The 17,214-nt window shown below is 44.7% G+C and overlaps 2 protein-coding genes across 4 annotated transcripts; both read left to right on the top strand.

Moving 5' to 3' along the window:
- Window positions 1–188: 188 nt before the first annotated feature.
- Window positions 189–8,944, top strand: LOC141801055 (telomerase protein component 1). Of its 2 annotated transcripts, none has more exons than XM_074683948.1 (13): window positions 189–490; window positions 3,842–3,960; window positions 4,376–4,617; window positions 4,947–5,070; window positions 5,340–5,461; window positions 6,006–6,092; window positions 6,268–6,357; window positions 6,667–6,755; window positions 7,359–7,581; window positions 7,821–7,943; window positions 8,078–8,243; window positions 8,458–8,546; window positions 8,727–8,944. In XM_074683948.1, the coding sequence occupies exons 1-13, from the start codon at window positions 401–403 to the stop codon at window positions 8,819–8,821; spliced, it is 1,659 nt and encodes a 552-aa protein (XP_074540049.1). In that variant the 5' UTR covers window positions 189–400; the 3' UTR covers window positions 8,822–8,944. The 2 variants fall into 2 exon arrangements, with proteins under 2 accessions (XP_074540049.1, XP_074540050.1); XM_074683949.1 differs by lacking the exon at window positions 189–490 and adding an exon at window positions 1,944–2,909.
- Window positions 8,945–8,974: 30 nt separating this feature from the next.
- On the top strand, window positions 8,975–16,756 carry pianp (PILR alpha associated neural protein). 2 transcript variants are annotated; one of them, XM_074683950.1, is made up of 6 exons: window positions 8,975–9,606; window positions 10,151–10,207; window positions 10,395–10,801; window positions 11,233–11,311; window positions 14,454–14,600; window positions 15,247–16,756. In XM_074683950.1, the coding sequence occupies exons 2-6, from the start codon at window positions 10,197–10,199 to the stop codon at window positions 15,266–15,268; spliced, it is 666 nt and encodes a 221-aa protein (XP_074540051.1). In that variant the 5' UTR covers window positions 8,975–9,606; window positions 10,151–10,196; the 3' UTR covers window positions 15,269–16,756. The 2 variants fall into 2 exon arrangements, with proteins under 2 accessions (XP_074540051.1, XP_074540052.1); XM_074683951.1 differs by lacking the exon at window positions 8,975–9,606 and adding an exon at window positions 9,652–9,820.
- Window positions 16,757–17,214: the final 458 nt, after the last annotated feature.

Raw genomic sequence — 17,214 nt, forward strand, 5'->3', positions numbered from 1 at the left:
TTTACTGTATTCCCTTTAACGATTAAGGGAATTGACTTTTATGTATTTATATATACATATATATGAACGTGTGCGGCTACATAACAATATTCACTAATTCCTACGGACACCTTATTTGAAATTTATGACAATGCAGGTTATCGGGTTCTTAAAGCTGTCCTCCAGTAGTCCACATGGGGACGCTGTAATGACAGTTATACACGTCTATAGCACCGTAAACATCCGGCGACACGTCTCACCAGCTCAGCGCTGAACCGTTGGTTCCCTATTTGTAAAACTCTCCCCATGATCTGTATTAAGGAAAAATGATGTGTCTTTGACACTTTTAGAGCTAGTCTTTCAGTTTAAAGTGTGTTTTTACTGATGACCCGCAGCGTTTTAGTTTAGCCTGGAGCTTCAAATGGGGGAGGTGAGAAAGCTGCAGAAGAAGTTGAGACAGATTGAAAATCTGGAAATAAAAATCAGCCTTACCCCAGAGGAGAGATTCAAGGTACTGGAATACTTCATCTGCCTTCCTGTTCCTATTAATGTCATCTGTTTAACCTATTTGACTCTGGCAAAGCCTGAAAAGATTTCCCTGTGGTGTAAAAACAGGTTATGACTGCAGTCTCGACTTAAATATACAACCCAGTGAGAGCTTTAGTAAAAATGAAAACACAAGAACAAGTCTTCAACAACGGACACAGGTTGAAAATCATTTGAAAAGGTAGAGTTGCATATTCAAACAGTTCATTGAAGTAGGCTTATTACAGCTATCAGATTCGGCACAGAGTATTCCAAGCTCACGATTAAATAATGATGGCATTTTAATGGCGTTACGAAGTTTTGAAGATAGGCTTCTTAAACTAGAAGTAACAGTTTTGCTATCTTAAAGAGGAAAAATATGCGATTAGCATGAATTAAAGATAATGTTAGGATGAATAATTTGACAGTTTTTTGCCTTAGGAATGTAAGAGATCAGAAGCCTTGACTGCATCAGACAAAATAATGATCAGGGGCCTCAGGAGAGCTTCAGTCTGTTAAAGGGCAGAATCTGAATGCTGAAAGTTATGACTGTCCTACAAAAGTGTGTTTTCTCCATTCTCTAATGGGAGATAGGAACATCCATGCATGTGCTGACAGCCCACACCCATAGACTAAAAGCTATTTGCACTGATGGTGACTACTAGACTACTAACAGAGTTCCTTTGTGTTTGACCAAAAGTTCATTTGCCTAAATTTGTTGTAACGAAAAGCCTCAAACTACAGGAAAAGCTGCTATACATATACAGAAAAAAGTTTCAAACAATGAGAATGTAACTAAGTTAAGTTTCTGTACAGTACTATCTGTTGTACACAAAGATTACCAAGCCCCAAAGATAGTGTCCTAAAATATTTTTGGTGGCCTACATGACCATTAAACAGTTCCATTAAAGACAGCCCCATTAGACACAGCACATATTTTGTTCTTGCATGACAAAAAAATAAATTAAGGACAATAACTCATTCTAAATGTTTTTTTTTTGTTTGTTTTTTTAGAATATTTGATCCAAATTTATTATGTTTGGTGTGGTATATTCTCTGAGGCAGTAGAGCATTCACAGCACTTAAGTCCCCAATAAATTTCCCCCATGGGAATACTTTTATTTTGTATCATTTAATTTAATATCATGTTTCATACTGTGATTTCATATACTGTTTTGTGTTTTATCGTATGACATCAAATCATATCAAATGAAATAGTCTCATATAGGGAGGGCCACAAAGATTTACCCATCGTTTTTTCCGCACTATCCAAAAATGCTTGCAGACAAACATAACAAACATTGAACACAGTTTCTTTACTTTATTCTCTGTCACCAAAAAGATTTACTTCTCAATATGGCCACCCTTTGCCTTTATCATATCCTAGAGACGACCTGGCACTGCCTGGCATGAGAGCTGCACTGTCTCTGCATCAAGTTTTGACCATGACTTCATCAGAGTTGTCTTCAAAGCAGTGACACTGCTGTGAGATACTCTTTGGGCCTCCCTCTCAAGGATAGACCAGATCGCAAAGTCCATTGTATTGATGTCCGGACTTGACGGAGGCCACATGTTCTTGTCCCAGAAGCCAGGAAAGTGCTGCTTGCACCAGGCCTGTGTGACATTGGATGTGTGAGCTGTGCAACATCTTGTGTGAAGACATACTGGTTTCCAAACGCATTGGTACACCAAGGCAACACTTTTTCTTCAGGCATTTGAAGGTACACCTGGCTGTTCACTTTCACACCCCCCTGAATAAAGGCCAAAGGAGACTTTGAGCCATCAGATGCAACAGCAGCCCACACCATGACTCCAGCTGGCTTCTGATGATGAAAATGAGTTCTGCAGCCTTCGGATAGGTGCTGTGCATTATGTGCATTAACCCTGTCATTCTGGGAATTGACCACTGCCTGAACGGTGAAGATCTTCTCATTAGACCAAACCAGGACTTTGTCTGCGGCACTCTGGATCTCCTGCAGCATCATTTTCCCCCTGTCAAGACATTTTTTCTTAGAAGCAGCTGAAATCAGTTGTCTGTGTTGCATTTTTAGTGCTTTCAGTCCGAGATCCTGTTTGACGATTCTTCTCAGTGAAGTCCTTGAGATGTTCACTTTCTTTGCTGTTGCCCTCATGCTCCTGCAAGGATTCCTTTGGATTGTCTTCCTCACCATCTCAACAACCCTTTTGGTCCGGACTGAACGTTTTCTTCCAGGGACTGGCTTGCTGGTGATATTGCCAGACTCCTTGTAACGTCTCATGACGTTGTAGACAGTCTTACGACAAACATTCACCTTTTTCATGATTTGCATTGTTGTCAGTCCAGCCCCCTTCAAGGCCACAATCTGGTCAAGCTTACCCTTTGATGCCATACCCGACAATCATTAGGAGTAAACAAATGAACTCAGGTACATCAAAAGATAGTTAAGAGAAACTATCCAAAATTTTAAGTTTCTAGGACAACAGCTCAGCAAATAAAATAGATATACACGATGGGTAAAGCTTTCTGCCCCACCCTGTATGTTGTATCTCAACAATCTTAAGAAACTTTAGTGAGATTTTACTTTAATACTGTCATCTTTCAATGGTTGTTCAGTTTTGGGATAAATTAGCCTATTTGTGATTTTTTTTTTATCATTAAATGTCGTATTCTATAGGGTGTCAAAATGAAGGACACTTTCAGCAAAATTTCTTCCTGTTGAGATTGTTTTCAAACTGTTGCATTAAAGAGTAAAACCTCCTAATTTTTACCCTTAAATGTGACAGAGAAAAGCATTAAATTCTGACAGTGAGAAAGCAGAGACCAGTAAGTGCGGGATGTCTTAGCTTGAAACTGTCTAATACAATTATTTGTGTCAGCTCTAAATTGGTTAATAATATACGATTAATTTTGATAAATCAAACAACTCAGCACCATCAAAGACCCAGACTGATTGCCCTTAAATTATAAACTCCATCCACAGGATTTTTTTTAATTTAATCTTCCTCAATGTCATCATTATTACATCAACAAGAGTGTGTTTCACAGACTGGATCAAGCTCTAATTGAGCCCCATAACACAACAGAAATACTGGCATATTTAAAGGTGAAGATTTGTGTGTCTAAAATCAGTGAAGTATCCCTTTAAAAGAAGTAAACATCCACTTTGTATCAAGAAGACATGCCTAATTCTATCAGTTTGGCAGGTTTAATGACCCATATTCAGACAGGAGTTCACTGTTTGTTGCCAGTTGCAGCCTAATAAATAAAGACAGGCCGAGCATGTTGGTTGTGCGTATAAACAACTTGTGGATTTAGCAGCCTGGTCTACAACCAATCTTTTGCCTTCTCCCCTCTCAGATCTCCAGGAAGGCGGAGCTGCGTTCCAGATTGGCTGAGCTTCAGCTGCAGCTTTCTGGCCCACAGCAAACTCTGGGGATTGTGGGAGACGGAAAAAAGGAGAAGATGAAAAGACAAGTGTAAGGAAGTGAGGGAGAGGTACCAGTGAGATGAGGGGGGCAGATGGAGGGGAGCGCAATTCTTCAAAAGCAACAACATTCACTCTGAAGCCTTTGATCTTTTTGTATGTCTAACCAAACACACTGGGGGTCAAATGCTGTCACACTTCAACAATAAAGACAACTTTACACTGTTCATAATGTGCCATGTAAACATCAGTCAGGGATGTCTTCCCCCCCCATTAGAGCTCCTCAGGGTTTTGTGCAGATCACCATATGTTGGTATTAATATTATAAACCTGAATGAAACGCATGCATACCCATCTCATTAAGAAGTAATGTTTATGTTTGTGCATGGCTTCCTCCACAGGTAGGATGCTGTGTGAACTTTGCATTTTGATTATTCATTCAGCTTTTGCTTTCTACACTGGCACAGGGAGGATGCCCCCGAGGCCCTTCCATCACAAACGCCTCCAGCCTCCAAGATCCTTAAGGGAGGAGAGGAATCCAAAGCTCGAGAAACGCCAGCTCTGGCTGCCAGGCAGAGGGAGACAGGAAGGGCAGCAGAGACGGGCGGACGGCAGGAGAGGACGAAGCCCATTGAGATGTCAGATCAGTGCCCAGGCGCGTCAGGAGGCGGACAGGACTCTGACAATGAGCGACTTCTACAACAGGAAGGTGGGACAAATACAGAATGTGGCTGCAGACATTGTTGTAACAGTTAAAAGAAAAAGGCAGATCCCTAATCTGTGATTAACATCTGAAATCAGATTATACATTTATGCCCCGAGGAGTCCTAACAAGCTTGTGTGTCTGCCACTGTTTAAACCAACAGACTGCTCTTGTTTCCCTGAAGACGAGAAGGCAGGTTTTGCATCCTTGGAGCTAAATTAGTGCCGCTCTTCACATTGGCAAACTAATCCATATTGAACAAGTGTGTAGATTAACAAGCTGGGGTGCTGATGAGGCAACATTGCTAATTGCATAAACCTTTTTTTTTCTTGCAGAAGCAGAATTTACATCCCTCCGTGCGTCGTGGGAGAAGGTGAGGTTCCGCTTGAGGCTACTGGAGGGCCACAATGACATCATCACCTGTGTGGTTGCTGTTGACAACATGGTTGTTTCTGGAAGGTAAAGCAGTGTCATGATTTGCATAATGACTGCGCAAAGTGAAGGCTTCACCTAATTTATCACTTGAAACGCTCCTGCTTCTCCTTCACTGTGCGACATGTATTTGTTTTTCTTCCCCTACCTTGACCGCTTGGTGCTAATCTCCTGCGATTTCCATTGAAAGTCTTTTAACTTAGCTTGCTTTCGCCGCCTTCACTGACTCAGTACCACTCCATATTTTATCCTCTTGTGCACTCTCCTCCTCACTCTATTCCTCTTCTCCTCTCAAGCCGAGATACAACAGTGAAGGTGTGGCATGTTCCCACAGCAACAGAGCAGAAGAACCTGGGGGGTCACACTGGCGGGGTCACCTGTCTGTCTGCTCCTCCCTCTGAGTACTGCAGGAGGCTGGGTGAGGACACACATACATACACACCTCCTCACATGAGCTACAGCTGAGTAATGCCTGTGTCCTGCGGTCTGGTAATTATAGGAGCAGTTCATCAGATCAACCCCAGAGAGAGATAACCTCAGCAGACACTTTAGAGAGCTGGCTGTCTGTCTGAAGCAGGCAGCCCTCTGTCACTTGAACTCAAACATCTCCCCTCCTCCCACACTTCCTCCCCGCATTTCCTGCCCCAACTTAAAAAAACACAATGGAGTTGCTGCACATAAATGATGCAGCTTTAGTCACACCGTGTACATTAACTCATTATTTGTTTCTTTATTTTTTAAACCCTGTCTCTTCTGTCTTTGCCTCTCCCCTGCAATCTGTCTCTTTTCTTCATTTTGTACATCATCACTTATTTACAGCTTCCCTCTTGGCTTAATCTTTTTTGTCCTCTCCTTTCTCTCTGTCTCTTGTCTATTATCCCCGTTCCTTCCTCCTCCTCCACATCCTCCTCCTCTTCTGTTGTCCCCTCCTGCTCTTTTGTCTATGTTTGCCCTCTTACCAGCCTGGTCCCTGTCTCTGCCGGACAAGGAGAGATTTATTTTGAGCGGCTCGGCGGATTGCTATGTGAAGATCTGGGCCCTAAGCGTTGGTAATCACACAAACATACACATCAAAGATGTATATACGTCTATATTAAAGTAGGCATAGCCTTGAGGCACTGTCTTGGAAATGTGTGTATGCATGCATTGTGATCAATACATGTCTGTGTGTGAGTGGTGGTCGGTGTCCCCATAATTAAATAAATGTTTTACCATTACCCCCAGGGCAGTGTGTGAAGTCGATCTACACCTTCAACGCTGTGACTGCGCTCTGCTTTTTGCCAGAGGATGACGGCTACATCATCACTGGGTCAGGTGGGTTTGTCAGTGGAAAAGAAGTAGTTCGTCACATCCGATTTGTATGTTGCACCTATTCAAGTGCACGGATGTTTCTGGTATATAGGCAGAATTTCACACCCCTCTTCTCTGCTGGTGAATATATGTGTGTATGTGTGTGTGTGAGTGTGTGTGTGGTGCGGTGCAGAGCCATCGAGCTAAATCAGAGAGATGGAGGCACAGGGTTTAGGGCAGTCAGGCTCAGGTGTGTCGAACCGTGACCAGCAATAATGACTGCCAGCCACCTGTCAGCTCACGTTAACCTCACACTCTGTCTCCCCCCCTCAGATGGGGGGAAAGTTCAAGCCTGGAGCTGGCACACTTTCCAGAACTGCCAGTCAATCAACGCACACCAGGAAGCAGTCACCTCCATCCAGGTGGGTCACTCACTCACTCACATACTGGCCAGGAAATGCTGGATGAAGAAGCTATTTGTTATGCATGGCTTCCTTTTAGAGAGGGAGATGTTTTCCACAAACACGACAATGTTTCTTTCTGACTAAGAGCTCACTTGAGTGGTGTCAAACTCTTGATATAATTTCAGAAAATAGTTTCTTCTCAAAAAATCAAGCTTCTACTTTTACTTCACTTTTATCCTCACACAATTTTACTGTTTATTTCCTTCAAATCAAAGATATTTGTAGAAAAGGATGCTGTAAAGCTTGGCCAATTATAGAAAGCACACTGTACACAATTGGAGCAAAAAGCATTTTTATGAATATCAAAATCCAGAGCTCCAAATGCAGTTTTTTCTCAAATTGCAATCATCAAAATATGCCCGAAGCATTAAAGCGCAGCACATCATTGTGTTTATCATGCAAAGCGCACAATCCGTTTATATCCAGCAGCGGCGCAGAAAAGTACACTTTGAAACTGTTCACACACTTCTTCTCCATTTACACGAACGCACATAAACACACACATGTGCTGGGTGAAGACTAAGATCACCATGACAACCGTGTCTCCTGTGCCCTCCACAGTCTCAGGGTCCGCTGGTGTTCAGCAGTTCAGCCGAAGGAGGGGTGTCTGTGTGGGAGAACCGGTGTTCTGATCGAGACCCCCTTAGGCTGCTGCACCATTGGAGCGGACAGGTGACAGGTTGCGGAGGAGAGCCAGGGGGGCGCCTAACCCTAAGCCCCCGGGGAGATCGAGTGTTCTTGGCCCATGGTCGAGCCTGGATCAAGATCCTGCACTGGAGGAGCGGTGAGTTGTGGAATTGGCACAGAGAGCAAGTGTGTGTGTGTGTGTGTGTGTGTGTGTGTGTGTGTGTGTGTGTGTGTGTGTGTGTGTGTGTGTGTGTGTGTGTGTGTGTGTGTGTGTGTGTGTGTGTGTGTGTGTGTGTGTGTGTGTGTGTATCAGATCGAGCGAAAGCTTGAAAAAGGAAGGCAGATGTGGGAACATTTGCATAATCCTTGCACCTAACATCTGTCCAATTACCACAGGAACCACGTCCAGACTGACCAATCACAGCAGCATCACCGGGGTAACAGATTGTGTTCACCAGGCAGGAGGCCTCCTAATTGGCTCCTGCTATGATGTGGCGAATGGAGAGAGCTTGCTGAACAGTGAGTCCCCGAGTAAACCATGTGAAACCAGAAGTTCCTCACTCCTCTCTGAGTGGGTGGAAGCACTTTAAGATTAAATCGAAACCACTTTGTTTTCCTCTGCTGACCTTCTCCTCTCCCTCCTCGCCCTCCAGTGTTCTCTCTGCCTCACTGTCGCTACCTGGCCTCTCTGACCTGGCCCTGTGCTCCCAGAATCCTCTGCTTTGCAGCGTGGACCACAGGGAGTGGTGACCACCGGTGGGTCACTGGAGGTCGAGACCTCATCGTATGGGAGCAGCTCCCCAGCTCTGGAAAGCAAAGGTGGGCACAAGACGTGTCAAAACTTAAAGAGAACACACTCTAAACCGCAAAGTTATTTTCCTCGTTTGCATATTCATTGTTTCTTCCAAGGTCACAAGCATTGCTAATTCTGAAACCATTTTGGGATTTACAATATGCTAATGTATTAACAGATCTTGACACACACTTCTGCTGGTACTAGGTGTTAAATGAAGGGTGGGTGTGAATGTTTCAGGGGTGACGTCACAGTGAGGAGAGACAGTCGATTAGAGTCCTGCTCCCTGGAATCAGAGGGAGACACAGAAGATGATGAGGAGACCGATGGTGCACACATACACACACACACACACATTTAAACACTGAGACTGCAATTTCACACCTTTCCATGTCTTAATTTACCGACACACACTTGATGAGTAACCATGGAATCACAGTTACACTATCATCTTAATTATAGATTATCCGTGTTGTGACGAATCCTTTTGACCCGCTTGTCATATTTAGATTACGAAGAAGACAATGATGAAGGAAGAGACGGTGGCTGTGGTGTTACAGAGGACGAAGGGTCTGGCTCGTGGCTGCGCTGCGTTCTTCAGTGAGAGACAGTTTCTCACACCATGGACACCACAGCCTCCAGCCAAGAGGAGGCGAAGAAGAGAAGGAGGGGTGCAGGGGGATGAAGTGTGACAGTGTCAGAGAGGGAGCATATGGATGGAGAAAGTGTGAGTTTCTGTGTGTGTGTGAGAAGATAGTTTTCAGTGTAAATATCATTTCCACGTAAAATAAAGCCGTCACAGTTTGACACATGACTCTAATTTTGTACCTCTTTTGTATTTTTTTTTATATCAACCTAACCCTGCTTCTTCTTCAGACTCCAGATCACCACCCCGCTCTGCTCTGCAGCCTAAATTAATCTAAATTAAATTTAATTCAGTCTCTTTTACCTTTCTACCCTCCTTCCTTCCTTCCTTCCTTTCCTCCCTCCTCCTCCTCTTGTCTGTGTTTCTGTCTCTTTCTCTCTGGGGTGTCCTTGCTGTTTTTGTAAACATAATTGAGGAGCTCAGAAAAAACCCTCCCGCCTCCAAAAGAAGCTTATTAATGTCGTCCTCAGTATCATTTCTGTTTGCCTCCTCAAATCCATTTCTTTTCCTCTGCGTCCATTTAATTGAAGCATTTAAAAAAAAACATAATTAGCATTTAAATCTCTTTCCTACAGTCGCTTGCCTTCCTCGCATCACCCTCTCTCTCCTCTCTTACTTTACCAGACTCTACATGTCTCCGTCGCCTTGGCAACCGATGCTTTTTTCCCTCCCTCACTTGCTCTCTGTGTCTCCCCCTTTCTCTCTCTGACTCCCTCTCATTCCCTCTCTCCTCACTGCCAGAGGTAGGCATGATAACTGATATGTGTCGGAGCGTGTGTGTGTCCCCGTCCATCTCCCTGTGCATGTGTGTATGCCTGTCTGTGTGTGTGCGAGTGACATTTCTGTGGCATTTGGGCAGCAGTTGAAGACAGGAAGTTACCTCTCTGCTCAAAGTGCCACACAGAGTGTTGGCTCCACGCGTGACGCCTCTAATGATGATGAATGTGCCGCGCTCAGGTGTGTGTGATCTGTGAATGTGTGTGACAGAGCAGAGCAGACAATGAGTGTGTGCTTTAGTGTGTGTGTTCCTGAGTGCAGATGTGGATGCAGGTTGAACATGTGGTGCGTAATTGAGTGTTAAATTTAAAATCCCAAGTTGTGTTCAGGTGTATGTGTGATTTGTGGAAGAGTGACAGAGTTCACTTCCTGCAACCACATCTTTACATGTTTACATGTCTTTTATCTACGAACATTAAAGAAGAAAAAGCTAGACCCTCCCCCTTTCTCTCCTTTTCTCTCGCTCTCTCCCTTTATCTCCTTCTCTTGCCCCTCTGTCCTCCCTCACAGAGAGAGATGATCGGAGCAGCAGAGTCTCAGTGAACAGAGCGAAGCGATGGAGAGATGGTAAGATGGAAAATATCAGAGCTGAAGGGGGATTTATGTGGGTGCTGATGTTTCAAATGTCATTGTGAGTGATAGCTGGCATCGTTGTCTGATCTGATGAGGTCGTGCGGGGCGCCTGTAGACAAAAAGATAACTTCTCTGTCACTCCTCCACCTCTCATTCTCTTTCTCCTCCACTTTTCCTCCAGCTCCATCTCTCCTGTCGCACGACTGACCGCACTCCGCTGCCTCCTCTCCCTCCTCCTGGTTGTTCTGGTGACACAACCCTCCACCTGTAACCGTGACGACAGAGAGGGCGAGGAGGAGCAGGTGGACGCCCTGTCGGTCCAGCTGTCCGTCACGGCCCAGGTCACTCCCACCCCTTTGTGGGCGGTGGTCTGGGGTCCAACTCAGCCTCTGGAGGATGAAACTTATCACTTCCTCTCCAGCCAGGAATCTGACCCCCTGCACAGGAGCCAGCTGGAGGACAGCACTGCCTCCTCCGAGGAGTGGCCTTATCCCAGCGCGAGCATGCAGCCCGGAGAGGAGGCGCCGCTGGAGTCTAGAGACCAGGAAGGAGGCGAGGATGGAGGAATGGAGGTGGAGCCTGAGGAAGGTGGGCATCTGGACTTGCACATGAAGAATTTCTAAATAAAGGTGTTCACGAGCCACAGTCCATGTGAATACACACACACTCACACACAAGCCACAAAGTCCTCCAGGGAATGAGCTGTCAGTGGGGTGAAGGCTGACAGGGAGCTGTGTGCAGCCGGCTGTGTCTGCGGAGGGGAATGCCTAATAAAGTTCTCATCACTCACAGGCAAGAATTGGCCGCTGTCAGATTGTAAAACAGAGAGGAGACGTCATCAGATTAGATTTAGAGTTTGGGGCCAACATTTTTTCCACATCCGGTTTTTTATTCAGCTGGCTTTGATGATTTCTCCTTTTTTTTCTGGATACAAACAGACAAACCAGTCGTGTCAGAAATTATGAGATGTATCGTATGGGATGTATCTGAGAATCTGTGTTTGTTTATGTGTTTTACAGTGGATCCTCAGTTTTACGTCACCGTGACCATCTCTTCCCTGCTCATCTTAACAGCAGTCGTCATAACTGCAAAACTCTGGTAGGAACCTAACGTCTCTCCTCAATGTTTTCTCTCTCTCTCTGTGTGTGTGTGTGTGTGTGTGTGTGTGTGTGTGTTATTTTGAGCACCAGTTATTGATTTACAACCTTTCTTGGGAAGACCTTTTTCCCATGTGGATATTTTGCAAAGTCAACCAAATAAAGTCCTCCACTAAGCTTGATAGGCTTATCTCCTGTATTCTGAGGTGACATTTTACCCGTCTGCTCCCTTCTGATGGTAGATTAATTTCTTAACATCACTTCAGCTGCTGTGGAAATGATAGTCCCCATGAAATATGAAAGCCAAGTACATGTGTGTATGTACAGACACACTATTTAAAGTGGATTCTGCTAAAAGACTGTGAATAATTGGCATACTCCCCCTCATTGTGGTCACTTTTGGATTTTTGGAATCAGACACTTGGAGAGAAGGAGAGGGTTAAGTGCTCAGCAATTTTTATGGCATCTGTGCTTAAGTTATTGTTGTGCTGTGATTTACTGAACTGTAGATTCAGCTTGAACAGAGATTAAAAACCTTGGGTTGAGATCTTTTTGTTTGGTCATGAGATCAACCTGAAATGTCTCAAATAAGCATCATCACTATCAATCATATTATTTCCTCTCAAGTTTTGGTTTGCCTACAGGTGTCAGTATGACTGCTGTCTTCATCATTATAAAGGAAGAAAAAAAACACAGATTGCTGCTTCATTGATCATGTTGTAATCTGTTGGGAAAGAGGAATACCCAGTGGATGTAGCTTTTGTCAATATTATTTGTCTTTGTGTAGGTGTCGAAGATTAGAGTTGACCATTTCTAGAAATGATGTGGCTCCAGTTGAATTATTACTAATGGGAACTGACTAAACGCCAATTTCCACTGAATGGTTGGTCAAGATAAACCTGTGGAGAGCGCCAGATGTGTGGAAGTGATGAAGTTGCCAGATGTTTGGGTGTCATTGATGAGGAGACCTTGACTATTACAGATGAGTTTGGAACATGCATGCTGCACTTGATAATGTGTTCATATTAATTGTTTAATAATGATCAACCATGTGTCCCTGAAAGTCACGTTTTGCACAGATTTGTCATTTCGTTCCATTAGAGTTGCAATGATTGTACATCCCTCTCACCATTAGTAGTATGTGCAGGAAGCAAAAGTCGACCTGTTGTCATGGCGATAAAATGGCTTCACCGTGTCAATGTTCTGTAACAGCCATTAGAGCACTCCCAGCATGTAAACACAGGGTGGAGGTTCTGCGTGTGTTTCGTGTTCAGGCCTCGTAGTGAGTGCTCGTTGCACACATGGCCATTAGCTGGGAATGGGGAGTCATCTATGTGATGTAGTGGAGCACTGCCACGCTTTGCTGATCAAACCAATAACACCTCGTTTATTTGACCACTGGGACTCCTCTCCTTTCTCCTCCTGCTCCTCATACTTGCCTTATTTTGTCTTCTCCCTTTTTCTTCTCACTAATCTTTACTTGCTCTGCCCCTTGTTACTGTAATTCCCTTATCTGTTCATCTTACCCACATTCCTTTTATACCACAATTTTACATTTCGTTGCCTGAATCTGTATAATTTGTTCTTCGTCATATCCTTTTTTTCACATTCTCGGTTAATCTCAGATTTGCTCCCACACCCTACATTATCTCCCTTTGCTCTCTCTTCTCTCTTCCTCCATCCCGAGGCCTCTTTGGGATTTCTTTTCCTTTCTCTGAATACCTGAGTCTCTCCCCCCTTCTCTCTACCTTCAGGTTATTTCTCTTACTTTTAGTTATCATCATTGCCTCGCTCTAACACTGCCTGTCTTTGTACAGCTGGTACTCCTCTTATCTCCCCCGCCAGTCTCCCTATCTCTCCCAGCACTGCCAGTCCGGCTGCAGATCCACAGATAATCCTGCAGCTTGCTGTGAGCTGATACACGATAAACCTCCCTTTTCTCTCTGTTGTTTCGATAACTTACTTCATCTGCACCCGCTGTGGAGAAGAACCCCCCTCTTCCCTCCATCCACCTCCCCTCTTTCCTCTTCCTCTCTCCCTCTGCCTGTGGATCCAAAGTGGCCTCACATTAAAAAGTGAGAATTTGCTGGGATTCATGCTGGAGACATGGCAGCGTCTCCCTCTCTATAGACTGGCTCTTGCTTCGGTGTCATAAATGTGTAAATAACACCATGTGTTAGATGGAGAAAGTGCTGCGGATGGAGCGAGAGGAGGCTACAGATGGACTGAAATGATAGCCTATAGTGGAAATTGGCCACTGTCCAGTTCATTATGATTATAGTGGAGTGGCATATGTGCTGAGTGATTTTCCCAGGCCTTAAAACCGACAGTGTGGCTGATGTAATCAAGCATGTTTGTGTGTAAATGTGTGTGTGTGTGAAGGGAGAGTGGAATCAGACAGGTGTTGCTGAGGGAAAACAGCCAGAGCACCTCTGCTGGAAGTCAGAGTATCCTTAAGAGCCGGATCCTGTGACTCCCGACTGTGTCTTCACCTTAACTCACTCTCCTTACAACTGTTTCCCTGCCTTGTTGCATCCTGCCTAACTCACCCTATCTGACTCCATCACCACATCGCCCTCCCTTCTCTGTTTCCTCCCCCATTCCTCACTCTGCCTCCCTCTCCCCCCTGACAGCGTTTTAATGAGTCCGATGAGTGCACTAATTCTCTCTCACAGTGGCAGTGTAATGTGTTCGCTGATGCTAAATGGCTTGCCTGTTCTTGATGCTCTCTGACTTTGTTTCTCCATCTCTCCCCTCCTCTTCCTCATCTTTTCCCTTTCTGCATCTCCTTTTCTTATCTGCTCTTCTTAATTTCAACCTTCCTCCTCAATCACTTCCTTCCCTTTGTAACTTCCTCTCTAACCTTCTTTTACTTATCTATCTCTTTGAAACTCCAACTTTCTTTGTGTCCTTTAATCTCTGTTTCTATTCCTGTCCCACTTCCTCTTGGTCTCTTTTTAACACTACATCCTTTTATTTCTCAACTCCCAACTTCCTTTCCCCCCTCTCTTTTTCACTCTCCATCCTTTTTCCACTCCCTCTCCATCCTTATCTTTTCCTTTTTCAACTTGTCTCCCCGAATTTCTTGCCCCTCTTCATCCCCTTTCTCTCCGTCTTTCCGTGCCACTATCCTTCTCTCCCAGTTATGATCGCAGCTGTTCCCAACATCCGCCCCCACTCTCCCGTGGCGTGGCTCCCCCCCTCTCCCTCGCACTCCCTCGCTCCCTGGCTTCAGAGGACAGCCGGCAGACGCTGCACAGCACCTCCTCCTCCTTCACCGACAGGGAGAGGTAATGAGTCTCCTCGCCAGCTCGGCACAGTCTGGTTATCTCATGACTCTAATGTGCATGTGTGTGCACCTCTGGATGAAGTTAGCTTCTTTGTGTGTGTGTGTATAAAGCTGTTTTCTGTCCTTTTGTATGCATGAACATGGAGAATAATTGGACAGTAGTGCTATTCTCCAAGGAGAGCTCATGGCTGGTGTGTTGCTGTAAGAAGTATCCGTGTTTTTAAACTCCCTCTCCAGATGAGTCATCGTGAGCCCAGCCGCCGTCCATGAAATGATGCTTTTATTTGAGGGTATTCAAAGTTAATCTCAATCAGGATAATAATAGTGTTCCTTCTCACTTCCGCCTCCCCATCAGCTTTTCCTTCCTCCCTCTTCCTCCTTCTCTTCCATCTCCTTTCCCCCTGCCGCCCTCTCGGTCCCCTGCGATGCAGCTTTCCGTTTGCGTGTGCACCACTTTCTCAGCTTCAGGCCTCTCTACTCTACTTCTTCTACTTCTCCTTCTTCTTCTTCTGTACTTCCTTTCGTCCTATCATTGGGGCTCCCCAAGCTTCCCACAACACCCCCACTCCTCCTCCTTGTATTTTTCTTCCTTTTTTCTTCCCACTCTCACTCTTCTTCTCCTTCTCTGTCTTTCTGTGCTGTGTCAGGATCCCAGTAGTGAACCTCTGAGGTGACTGTTTCTCCATATGGTAAACATTTCTACGGGGCCTGAGGAGGAACATCAACACGACCAGAGGGTGTGCCTGCAGTGCCGTTTTATTTTCTCTGAAACTGTGAAATGAATTCAGGGATCCCAGGTATCCAGCCATCACAAAACTCCTCGGCTCCCCTGAGGTCTTAAAAACACCCAAACTCATCTTCCTGCTGCTCCCTCTCTCTTTCCTTCCTTTCTTCCTCCTTCCTTTTCTTCCTCTGTGCTCTGCCTTCATTTCTTTTATGTGGCTCTGCGTCACTGTAACCTGCTTCTTGTTTTCCATCCCCCTGTATGGCCCCGAGCTTCGCCAAAATACCCAACCGCTCTGTGTTTCGACCTGCCTTGACTAATTCACAAGCAAGCAGTTTAACAGCCATGCAGAATCCCATTACCCATGAAATGCCCTACCTGTGCTTCCACAACTGTTTCCAGTAACTCAGTATAAGTTCTAATGCAGCCGACTGTTCTTTCACTCAAATACAGTTCAGTGTAGCAGGCTGGTATCTGGTTCATAAACGGTTAAAAAGCCATTCTGAGCATCTCCAAACACTGAACAGGGTATTTCACAAAGCTCATTGGCACGGCTCTAGCCAACAGGCAATGTGTTTAACATGTCACGCTCCAAAAACTGCTGTTTATCCCCCGCTTTGGGCGCCTGAAATGCAAATAGTGTGGCTTTTTCCCTCTGCAGAGTATGCAGGAGTCTGTTTTGTTTCCTCCCCCCCACCTCATGATTTGTTCTCTTAATTATGTGGCTGACGTTCACCCTCTTTGTTGAGCACCCTTTGTTCCTGCTGGACTGTGTAGAGGTGTGGAAGGCATAAAGAACCTCCACTGGTGGAGATAAAATACATACAGCACTGGGGTGGACGGAGGAGGCATTCCTGTTGAAAATCAGTGTTTCCCAAAGGTTTCTGGTGGCACACAACAAAGACAGATTTACGGCATCATGGAAATGAGCATCTGTAAACTGTGTGTGTGATCAAAGGACTGACATTACTACGACAAGGATCTTTTTCCCCTGCTGACAGCCAAGAATCTCAAACTGGAGAGGAAAATCCAACACAATTTTGCTTCATATCAGAATCAAGAAACTAAATCTCCAAAGGAAAGAGTACACAGAGAAGCATCTTGTCTCTCTCCAATGAATCTGCATGTATATAGTCAGAAAACCTGTGAGAGTTGATTCAAATCTATTATTTATAAATGTCTATTTTATCTATCAGTGAGTGATATATTAACAAATATTGTAAAGCCAAATGTCAGGTTGCGTTTTGCGACTTTTCTAAGCATCTTTGAGACATGAATCCCCCCAGTTACACACATTTCCACTACAGACATTGTGCTGGTGGCTTCATGAGTGGCTCGTGCAAACCTACAGAAATAAAGTCTTGTGATTTTTAGTAGCATTCCTGTAGAAATGTGGTCTTTCTGTACCATGTTCAATAAAGACTGGCGTTTTAGCTCTGTGTCTGTTTATTTCTGTGCATGGTGAATGAATTCCCCTGGGAGCGATGCACTCTGCAATGCTTTATGGGATTGACAAAGCCCACACTGTGCATTTTAATAGCCACCCCTGTATCCTAATCTTTTTTTCTCCCCAAAGTGAACATTTAGTCTTTTGCTTTGCATTGATTTTAAACCACAGGCTTGGCATTAAAAAGTCCGGCATGTGCCAATCATGTTTTTCACATTGAGCAACAGCTGAGAAAGGGAAGAAAAAAGGCATCTGCTTGTGTGTGAAGCTTTTCCTTATCTCCTCACCTCATATGGATTTCCCTCGCTTCAGAAAGATTAACAGGATGCTAAGCAAGAATTTCCTCTGTGTACACTTTTTCAAACAAATGTCAATAAAATCAAGGCGGGCGCAAGTTGAGAAATGCCACCCGAGTGTATTGAGATTCTCCATCAGTCTGCTGCA

The sequence above is a fragment of the Halichoeres trimaculatus genome, unplaced genomic scaffold, assembly GCF_033239565.1.
Source record: "Halichoeres trimaculatus isolate MK-OKI-2021-1 unplaced genomic scaffold, fHalTri1.1 fHalTri1_scaffold_12, whole genome shotgun sequence".
Lineage (NCBI taxonomy): Eukaryota > Metazoa > Chordata > Actinopteri > Labriformes > Labridae > Halichoeres > Halichoeres trimaculatus.

Excerpts from the sequence above, each read along its gene's own strand:
- LOC141801055 (XM_074683948.1), top strand. The coding sequence starts at position 401 with ATGGGGGAGGTGAGAAAGCTGCAGAAGAAGTTGAGACAGATTGAAAAT. Across the intron at positions 5,462-6,005 it reads TGAGTACTGCAGGAGGCTGG|CCTGGTCCCTGTCTCTGCCG; the intron begins GTGAGGACACAC and ends CCCTCTTACCAG. Across the intron at positions 6,358-6,666 it reads CTACATCATCACTGGGTCAG|ATGGGGGGAAAGTTCAAGCC; the intron begins GTGGGTTTGTCA and ends TCCCCCCCTCAG.
- pianp (XM_074683950.1), top strand. Across the intron at positions 10,802-11,232 it reads GGAGGTGGAGCCTGAGGAAG|TGGATCCTCAGTTTTACGTC; the intron begins GTGGGCATCTGG and ends TGTGTTTTACAG. Across the intron at positions 11,312-14,453 it reads GTCATAACTGCAAAACTCTG|TTATGATCGCAGCTGTTCCC; the intron begins GTAGGAACCTAA and ends CTTCTCTCCCAG.